General features: G+C 48.3%; 1 protein-coding gene across 1 annotated transcript; it reads right to left on the reverse strand.

Annotated features, from left to right (window-relative positions):
* Nucleotides 1-6,921: 6,921 nt before the first annotated feature.
* LOC309567340 (E3 ubiquitin/ISG15 ligase TRIM25-like) lies at nt 6,922-8,703 on the reverse strand. The gene has a single exon (XM_082272756.1). The coding sequence runs from the start codon at nt 8,655-8,657 to the stop codon at nt 7,083-7,085; it is 1,575 nt and encodes a 524-aa protein (XP_082128882.1). The 5' UTR covers nt 8,658-8,703; the 3' UTR covers nt 6,922-7,082.
* Between the last annotated feature and the right edge of the window lie 2,460 nt (nt 8,704-11,163).

Raw genomic sequence — 11,163 nt, forward strand, 5'->3', positions numbered from 1 at the left:
ATAGTAGGTTTTATATGGAGGAGGTCAAATCCGATTCTTATTGCTGTGTCCCCAATGGGAGATTTCCCCCCATTTCCTGTCCATTATCACCAGCAGAGGAAAACATGGAGACAACAGTACACAAGGACCAGGATGTCCTCCTTCCCTAGCAGTTCTTTTAGTTTTGGTTGGAGTTCTCCTTTAATCTATGACTTCATCCAATCAATAAGCTGCTTTTTCTGTAAATGGCGGATTATTAACAGTGGAATAATACATACACAGGATAGTAGAAGACAAATCCATCAGACGGTGTCGGTAAACGCAGATACTTTATTGGGTGATTGATCAGTATACAGCACAGACAGATTTATTAATCACATGACCTGCAGGAAATCTATCAATCATGTGTCTACATTGTAACCATTTCCCTTCTTAGAGTCATCAAGTGCTGCTCTGCCCTCTGCTGGCTGTAAAGATGTACTGCATGTAATTATGGCTCCTGTCACCGTCTATGGGGCAGAGGTTACAGATAAAGATATTTTATTGTATTTTCTGGAATGTCATTAATCTCTGGAAATATTATCTCTCCTTCTTTCCCTCCCCCCTTATCTCCGCCAAGTTCCTCTGATCCTATCTCTAACCCTACCCTTACCCCTGTCTAACCCCTCTCCATCACTCCCCTTGTATACCTCCTGCCTATCTCTCACCCTAATTTCTCCCCTGTATCCCCCATCTTTCTTTTATTCCTCCCCTTATATAACCCCCCCCCAACCCACTTCACCCCTCGGTATCTCCCCTTTCTTTTCCCGCCCTTCTTTTAATTAGTAACACATTACTGGTTATTTAAATTATTTCTGCCACTATAGACTATAATACAACAGCAGAATCACTGAGGACATGAGAGCATCGCTAAGTTAAAAAATGGAGAAGTTACATTTGCAAAAATAATATAGGAAACAAAGCCAGTCCCCCCACCCCCACCCCTGAAGATATACGAGACACCATCAGTCCATTTCTACAATTCAGAAGATGTATCAGATGCCATAAGCACATATAAACCCCCCAGAAGATGTACCAGACACTGTCAGTCAACAGATGGAGACTGTCTACCCCCCAGAAGATGTATCAGACACCCTCAGTCCATGTCTACCCCCCAGAAGATGTATCAGACACCCTCAGTCCATGTCTACCCCCCCCCCCCCCCTGAAGATGTATCAGACACCATGAATCTATGTCTACCCCCCCCTGAAGATGTATCAGACACCATGAATCTATGTCTACCCCCCCCCCCCCTGATGATGTATCAGACACCATGAATCTATGTCTACCCCGCAGAAGATGTATCAGATACCATCAATCTATGTCTACCCCCCAGAAGATGTATCAGATACCATCAGTCTATGTCTACCCCCCCCCCCCCCTGATGATGTATCAGGCACCATCAGTCTATGTCTACCCCCCCCCAGAATATGTATCAGAAACGCTCAGTCTATGTCTACTCCCTAGAAGATATATTAGACACCGTCAGTCCATGTCATTGTCTACCCCCCCCCCCCCCCCCCCCGAAGATGAATCACACACCGTCAGTCTATGTCTGCCCCACAGAAGATGTATCACACACTGTCAGGGTATGTCTACTCCCTAGAAGATATATTAGACACCGTCAGTCCACGTTTAGCCCCCAGAAGATGTATTAGACAAGACACTGTCCATCCATGTCTACACCCCAGAAGATGTATCAGACCCTATTGGTCTATGTCTGTCTACCTCCCAGAAGATGTATCAGACAGCCAGTCTATGTCTACCCCCCAGAAGATGTATCACACACTGTCAGTCAATGTTTATCCCCCAGAAGATGTATCAGACAGCCAGTCTATGTCTACCCCCAGATGATGTATCACACACTGTCAGTCAATGTTTATCCCCCAGAAGATGTATCAGACACAATCAGTCAATGTCTACCCCCCCACAAGATGTATCACACACTGTCAGTCCATGTCTACCCCCCCAGAAGATGTATTACACACCGTCAGTCCATGTCTACCCCCCCCCCCCAGAAGATGTATCAGATACCATCAATCTATGTCTACCCCCCAGAAGATGTATCAGGCACCATCAGTCTATGTCTACCCCCCCCCCCCCCAGAATATGTATCAGAAACGCTCAGTCTATGTCTACTCCCTAGAAGATATATTAGACACCGTCAGTCCATGTCATTGTCTACCCCCCCCCCCCCCGAAGATGAATCACACACCGTCAGTCTATGTCTGCCCCACAGAAGATGTATCAGACACTGTCAGGGTATGTCTACTCCCTAGAAGATATATTAGACACCGTCAGTCCACGTTTAGCCCCCAGAAGATGTATTAGACAAGACACTGTCCATCCATGTCTACACCCCAGAAGATGTATCAGACCCTATTGGTCTATGTCTGTCTACCTCCCAGAAGATGTATCAGACAGCCAGTCTATGTCTACCCCCAGATGATGTATCACACACTGTCAGTCAATGTTTATCCCCCAGAAGATGTATCAGACACAATCAGTCAATGTCTACCCCCCCACAAGATGTATCACACACTGTCAGTCCATGTCTACCCCCCCAGAAGATGTATTACACACCGTCAGTCCATGTCTACCCCCCCCCCCCCAGAAGATGTATCAGACACCGTCAGTCTATGTCTACCCCCCCAGAAGATGTATCAGACACTGTCAGTCCATGTCTACCCCCCCAGATGATGTATCAGACACTGTCAGTCAATGTCTACCCCCCCCCAGAAGATGTATCAGACACAATCAGTCAATGTCTACCCCCCCCCCAGAAGATGTATCAGACACCGTCAGTCAATGTCTACACCCCCAGAAGATGTATCAGACACTGTCAGTCCATGTCTACCCCCCCAGAAGATGTATCAGACACCGTCAGTCCATGTCTACCCCCCCAGATGATGTATCAGACACTGTCAGTCCATGTCTACCCCCCCAGAAGATGTATCAGACACTGTCAGTCTATGTCTACCCCCCCCCCCAGAAGATGTATCAGACACTGTCAGTCCATGTCTACCCCCCCAGAAGATGTATCAGACACCGTCAGTCAATGTCTACCCCCCCAGAAGATGTATCAGACACCGTCAGTCTATGTCTACCCCCCCCCCAGAAGATGTATCAGACACCGTCAGTCTATGTCTACCCCCCCCCCCCCCCCAGAAGATGTATCAGACACTGTCAGTCCATGTCTACCCCCCCAGAAGATGTATCAGACACCGTCAGTCAATGTCTACCCCCCCAGAAGATGTATCAGACACCGTCAGTCTATGTCTACCCCCCCCCCAGAAGATGTATCAGACACCGTCAGTCCATGTCTACACCCCCAGAAGATGTATCAGACACCGTCAGTCAATGTCTACCCCCCAGAAGATGTATCAGACACTGTCAGTCCATGTCTACCCCCCCAGAAGATGTATCAGACACCGTCAGTCAATGTCTACCCCCCCAGAAGATGTATCAGACACCGTCAGTCTATGTCTACCCCCCCCCAGAAGATGTATCAGACACCGTCAGTCTATGTCTACCCCCCCCCCAGAAGATGTATCAGACACTGTCAGTCAATGTCTACCCCCCCCCCCCAGAAGATGTATCAGACACTGTCAGTCCATGTCTACCCCCCCAGAAGATGTATCAGACACCGTCAGTCAATGTCTACCCCCCCAGAAGATGTATCAGACACCGTCAGTCTATGGATGTTATTAATGGTAAAGTGTAATTATATTGTGCAAGTTATGAAAAATATATATATATAAATTGGAATGCATATAATACTAGCTCTTGTATCTGTTGTGATAAACAATGTATAAAATAGGTAAAAAGCAAACAGCCAGTTATATACAAAATCACTTAAAATTGTGAAGTGCTAGTGACACAAAAGTGTACTGTGCAATACAAAAATATATATATAAAGTGCTGGACAGTGCAGTAAAATATCTTTAATGTGCTTGATAAAAAAATAGTTAAAAAAAATTCCAATATATGAATGCATAAATTAGTGATTAAATAAATTGGCAAAATAAATTAATAAGTGCTTGTAAGGTGCTTCAATCGTGGACTGTGATCCAAACAGTTCATGCAGAATAGTGTGGATTTTGTCTCTCATGGACCACTATTGCATTGGAACGCACGCCGGAACGCACGCCGGACGGCGGCCACGCTACAAGGGTAAACTAGGAAAGAGATTATCAGGAGACTGCAGATCCTGCACCCCCAATCCTACTACCCATAGCAACTGATGCACATTGCCCTGTGCCAGGTGGGCACAACAATAAGTAAGCAGCCACTTTTTATGTTTACTATGATTTAAAATAAAGTTACAGTATTACACTAGTTTTGGCTTCTTATCTGTCTCCCTGCATATGGGCTTAATATATACTGACTTGAGGTAATTAATGGAGGAGTGAGGAGAAGGAGCATATTACTATTTTTTCCAAGTCATCCTTTGTTGGAAAGCATATAAATAATCCAGGTGAAGTGAAGGTGAGCCTATGGTGTGATCCACCAAAGGAAAAAGGATCACAGGCTTTTGAGGTCTGTGTGACCTACTTGGATCTGGTAAGAGGCAACGATTACCATCCCTATTCACTGGAGCACCTGAGCTTTAAGCAATCAAAATCCACACTATTCTGCATGAACTGTTTGGATCACAGTCCACGATTGAAGCACCTTACAAGCACTTATTCATTTTATTAATTTTTTTGCCAATTTATTTATTCACTAATTTATGTATTCATATATTGGAATTTTTTGAAACTCGTTTTTTATCAAGCACATTAATGATATTTTACTGCACTGTCCAGCACTTTATATATATATCTTTGTATTGCACAGTACACTTTTGTGTCACTACAACTTCACAATTTTAAGTGATTTTGTATATGATAACTGGCTGTTTGCTTTTTACCTATTTTATACATTGTTTGTTTATCACACTAGATAAAAGAGCTAGTATTATATGCATTCCAATATATATATATATTTTTCATAATTTGCACAATATAATTGCACTTTACCATTAATAACAACACCCAGGGACACCAGCGCCTTTTTACTAATTTTATCCAGCTCAGTTATTGTACTTTACAATTAAAAGGGCAGCAGGTTATAGCACTGTCAAACCTCTAAGAACCAGGCGCCTTCACATTCATTTTACAGCCAGTCTATGTCTACCCCCAGATGATGTATCAGACACTGTCAGTCCATGTCTACCCCCCCAGAAGATGTATCAGACACCGTCAGTCCATGTCTACCCCCCAGATGATGTATCAGACACTGTCAGTCCATGTCTACCCCCCAGATGATGTATCAGACACCGTCAGTCAATGTCTACCCCCCCAGAAGATGTATCAGACACCGTCAGTCAATGTCTACCCCCCCAGAAGATGTATCAGACACCGTCAGTCCATGTCTACCCCCCAGAAGATGTATCACACACTGTCAGTCAATGTCTACCCCCCCAGAAGATGTATCAGACACCGTCAGTCAATGTCTACCCCCCAGAAGATGTATCAGACACTGTCAGTCCATGTCTACCCCCCAGAAGATGTATCAGACACCGTCAGTCCATGTCTACCCCCCCAGAAGATGTATCAGACACCGTCAGTCCATGTCTACCCCCCAGAAGATGTATCAGACACTGTCAGTCAATGTCTACCCCCCCCCAGAAGATGTATCAGACACTGTCAGTCCATGTCTACCCCCCCAGAAGATGTATCAGACACTGTCAGTCCATGTCTACCCCCCAGAAGATGTATCAGACACCGTCAGTCCATGTCTACCCCCCCAGAAGATGTATCAGACACCGTCAGTCCATGTCTACCCCCCAGAAGATGTATCAGACACTGTCAGTCAATGTCTACCCCCCCCCAGAAGATGTATCAGACACTGTCAGTCCATGTCTACCCCCCCAGAAGATGTATCAGACACTGTCAGTCCATGTCTACCCCCCCAGAAGATGTATTACACACTGTCAGTCTATGTCTACCCCCCCAGAAGATGTATCAGACACTGTCAGTCAATGTCTACCCCCCCAGAAGATGTATCACACACTGTCAGTCAATGTCTACCCCCCCCCCAGAAGATGTATCAGACACTGTCAGTCCATGTCTACCCCCCCAGAAGATGTATCAGACACTGTCAGTCCATGTCTACCCCCCCCAGAAGATGTATTACACACTGTCAGTCAATGTCTACCCCCCCAGAAGATGTATCAGACACTGTCAGTCAATGTCTACCCCCCCAGAAGATGTATCACACACTGTCAGTCAATGTCTACCCCCCCAGAAGATGTATCAGACACTGTCAGTCCATGTCTACCCCCCAGAAGATGTATCAGACACCATGAATCTATGTCTACCCCCAGAAGATGTATCAGACACCATCAGTCTATGTCTACCCCCAGAAGATGTATCAGACACTGTCAGTCAATGTCTACCCCCCCAGAAGATGTATCAGACACCGTCAGTCTATGTCTACCCCCCACAAGATGTATCAGACACTGTCAGTCAATGTCTACCCCCCACAAGATGTATCAGACACTGTCATTCTATGTCTACCCACAATAAAATGCTGGAGAAATTGACCCTTTCTGATCTTTAAGGTCACCATTGTCACCAAGACTAAAAATAAAACGAAATATTAAAGCTGCAAAGAATGCAATTTTCAGGTGACAACTGTTTTAGATGGGATTTGCCCTGACTAGAAAGATGTTCAGGCATCTCCAGGATGGGAAGTGAAGGGAAATCTCCCCGGGGGGGGGGGGGGGGGGCACAGACAAAACATACCCTGACAGGGATCATCAACCCTTCCATTCATTTTTGCTATTAATCCACTTCATAGGGGTTATGGGGGGGGGGGGGGGTGATTTAGTCATCAGCCTGTAGATTGGATTAGGATGATGAATCTTTGAAAACAATGTGAACCATTAAACCTGCTAAGCTCTACCTGCTGAAGAACCACAAAGCCCAGCATGTCTCATAGGCAGGATTGTTGGTGATCACTGGTAGCTCCCGAGGAACTGTCTGGAAGGGGATTGAGTTATCCCTATAGAGTCACTCCTAGCTTCTGACTCGTATCCACGACTTGTAGACACTGAATGCAGCATGAAGGGGCTCGATGAAGGTGGCGGAGAAGGTGTGGAGGTGTCGGATCGGGTCACAGAGCTCGTAGAAGGACAGTTGTCCGGCCTCATAATCCAGGTAGATCCCCAGGAACTGGCAGGACACAGTGTGGGGTAATTGGATCCACTTCCCGTCGTGTATGGCGGAATATTGGACGTTATCGTATCTGCGCAAACACCAAGACTTGTCATTGTCCCCGATCCATGACTGGCGCCCCTTCCTGTTGATAGTAGGGTAACTTACCCCTAAGAACCACACCCCGGAATCGCTGGTCTCCACCTCCCAGTAATGTCGCCCAGAGGAGAAGCTTCTGGTGCTCAGGACTTGATCGTACTGGAACCTCCCCGGCAGATCGGCGCGGTCCTGGTTGATGTGTGACCAGGTGGCAGTTTTCAGATCCCCGGATATGTGTATGTCATTCCCAGCACTGTTCATGTCCAGTAATATGTCAGTGGCCCCTTGCAGATTGAGCCTCTTCCTGACATTGGTGACTATCCCGGACAGGCCCGTGTGTACGGAGACGGAGATCAGACCCTCGTCTAGGCCTCGCTTCCAGATCTCTTTGTAATATCTCTCTCTGCTGTCGTTCTCTCCTTCCTCTGAGTCACGGAAGGCCTCGCTCTCCGATTCCTCTTCTTGGATGACCATGAAGGAGTCCGCCATGTTGCACAGCTCTTCCAGGTGTTGGATCTTCCTGGACAGCTCCTGGTTCTTCACTTCCATCTGTTGGATCAGACTGGAGACGGAGAGAGACACCTGACCCTCCTGCCTGGAAATCTCAGCATGTACTCTCTTCTCTAAGGTGTCCAGTTGTTTGCGAATGTCTCTGAAGAGGGTGCTGACCCTGTCCGTCACTCCGGACGCCTTCTCCCGGGCCTCCTTCTCGCGCTCTTGCCCGCTCTTCACTCTTTTCTCGGTCTCCTCTTTCTTGGAGGTTAAGCTTTTCAGAAGATATTTCAGCCGCTCCTTCTTCTTGTTGGAGACCACGTCCAGGGTTTCCACGCGGTGCCCCTGGTGAGGCCCGAACAGCAGACAGGACACGCAGATACAGGTATGGTCCTCAGTGCAGTAATACTCCAGGATCTTCTTGTGGGTGGTGCATTTTCGGTTGGCTAAGTGAGTGGTGGGCTCCAGTAGGACGTGCTCGGCCGACTTGCTGTGGACTTGTAAGTGGACGTCACACAGGGACGCTTCGCACATCAGACATGACTTCACCGCCGGTACCTGCATGGTGACGCAGTAAGTGCAGAAGATCCCGCTCCGCTCGGTCAGAGAACTTTGGAGGAACTCCGACCTGCTCAGGAGGCTCACAGCCCTTTGCATTATAGGGTGCTGATGACTCTCCCCCTGGCACTCCAGGCACTTAAACCCTCCAGAGCCTTTCTGGGTGTCCAGAACGCAGTCAATGCAGACCCAGCAGAAGTTGTGTTCACATTTCACCTTCAGCGGATCCTCGCTGGTGTTGTGGCAGTTGGAGCAGATGAGTTTATCCTCGGTTTCGGCAGACGCCATGGTGGAGAGACTAGGAGCAGAAAAGGATGAAGAGCTTGCAGGGAGCTGTTATCTGGTTGTACAGTTTCGATCAGCTGGACTTTAGCTTGTTTGGATAATGAGAAGTGAGCTCCACCTTTAGTCAAGTTTAAGTTCTGAGCAATATTTGTTTGCGTTTGTCGTCCCGGGATACAGAAAGGGAGATAAGGTCACAATTCTGCATCATAAAAAAAAAGAGTGGCCACTGCCAACCTGCTGCTGAATACATCTGAGGGACACGGGAAAACCTCAGCATGGAGGCTGCACAGAAAGGGAGAAGCTGCCAGCAGCTGCCTGGAGGTGCCTTCTTCAGATGGGTCCTCATCCTTCAGGCTCTCAGCACACTTCAGCTTCTTTAAGTGTTTTTGGTGTTTTTTTGTGCGTATTTCTACACTCGTTTTTCAGGCTCTCCAATTAAAGTCTAAAGGGACACTCAGGTGTGAGTAGAGCACATGTGTCAAACACAAGGCCCGCGGGCTGAATATTGCCCTCCAGGCCTTTTCATTTGGCACTCGCACCTCTCCTGCTGCTGCGGCAACCCCCTTGTTTTTGCCCCCACCTTGTGTCAACAGTTTGGCATCAGAAAGTAGGACAGAACTCCTCTGCCAGATCTTGCGCTTCTCTATTTATTTAGCTGAAGCAAGGCTTATCTTCACCCCACCTTCCCCTTCTCAGCAATCAGAAGCAGTGAGGAGGACAGAACTCCTCTGCTAGATCTTGCGTTTCTCTGTTTAGCCAAAGCAAGGCTTATCTTCACCCCACCTTCTCCTTCTCAGCAATCAGAAACAGAGAGGAGGACAGAACTCCTCCGCCAGATCCTGCCCTTCTCCATTCAGTCACAGAGAGGCTCATCTCTGCCCCCCTCCCAGCAATCAGAAGCAGAGAGGAGGAGAGAACTCCTCCGCCAGATCCTACCCTTCTCCTTTCAGCCACAGAGAGGCTCATCTCTGCCCCCGTCTCAGCAATCAGAAGCAGAGAGAAGACAGAACTCCTCCACCAGATCCTGACCTTCTTTGTTCAGCCACAGATAGGCTGATCTCTGACCCCCCCCCCCTCTGACGTCTCAGCAATCAGCAGCAGAAAGGAGGGACAGAACTCCTCCGCCAGATCCTGCCCTTCTCTGCTCAGTCACAGACAGGCTCATCTCTGCCCCCCCATCTCAGCAATCAGAAGCAGAGAGGAGGACGGAACTCCTCTGCCAGATCCTGCCCTTCTCAGTTCAGCCACATAGAGGCTCATCTTTGCCCCCCCCCCATCTCAGCAATCAGAAGCAGAGAGGAGGACAGAACTCCTCCACCAGATCCTGCCCTTCTTAGTTCAGCCACAGAGAGACTCATCTCTACCCCCCCCCCCCCGTCTCTGCAATCAAAAGCAGAGAGGAGGACAGAACTCCTCCACCAGATCCTGCCCTTCTCTGTTCAGCCACAGAGAGGGTTATCTCTGCCCCACGACTCAGCAATCAGAAGCAGAGAGGAGGACAGAACTCCTCTGATGGATCCTGCCCTTCTCCGTTCAGCCGCAGTAAGGCTCATCTCTGACACCTCAGATGTAAAGGATATGAGGGGAATACTCATGTTGGGTGTTGAAAAAGCTTCAGATGGCTCAGGTGAGAACCCGGCTCAGTGCCTGTACTGTACATATTGAGTGTCCTGACATTTCACTGGCTACATGCTTAACCCCTAGTGGACCACCCACTCGCAATGTACTATGTACAGGCAAAGTGATATACTGCTACACCGCTGCCTGTTCATAGGTTTAGGGCATGCACCTCCCCCTGCCACACCCACTGTGACTGTACACAGCGGGAGTCTAGGAGCAATGATCCATGGCTGGGACCTGCTGATTGGCTGTGTCCAATCACAGCCCAGAGCTCTGTGTTGACATAAAACACCAGAACCCTGTACAGAGGGAACCGTCTCTCTGTTTACTTTCCTTGTAAAGCATGAAGAACAAACACAGAGATATTTAATGAAAAGCAGGGAGAACCCTGCAGACGGGGGAGATGGGGATGTTGGGGGAGAGGAGGACAGAGAGAGAGAGAGAGGAGGACAGAGAGAGAGAGAGAGGAGGAGGACAGAGAGAGAGAGGAGGAGGACAGAGAGAGAGAGGAGGAGGACAGAGAGAGAGCGAGAGAGAGAGGAGGACAGAGAGAGAGAGGAGGACAGAGAGAGAGAGAGAGAGGAGGACAGAGAGAGAGAGAGAGGAGGACAGAGAGAGAGAGAGAGAGGAGGACAGAGAGAGAGAGAGAGAGGAGGAAGAGAGAGAGAGAGAGGAGGAGGACAGAGAGAGGAGGAGGAGGACAGAGAGAGGAGGAGGACAGAGAGAGGAGGAGGACAGAGAGAGAGGAGGACAGAGAGAGAGGAGGACAGAGAGAGAGAGGAGGACAGAGAGAGAGAGGAGGACAGAGAGAGAGAGGAGGACAGAGAGAGAGAGAGAGAGAGAGGAGGACAGAGAGAGAGAGAGAGGAGGACAGAGAGAGAGAGAGAGG

This window comes from Pelophylax lessonae, assembly GCF_965119305.1.
Source record: "Pelophylax lessonae genome assembly, chromosome: 11".
NCBI lineage: Eukaryota > Metazoa > Chordata > Amphibia > Anura > Ranidae > Pelophylax > Pelophylax lessonae.

Excerpts from the sequence above, each read along its gene's own strand:
- LOC309567340 (XM_082272756.1), bottom strand. The coding sequence starts at position 8,657 with ATGGCGTCTGCCGAAACCGAGGATAAACTCATCTGCTCCAACTGCCAC.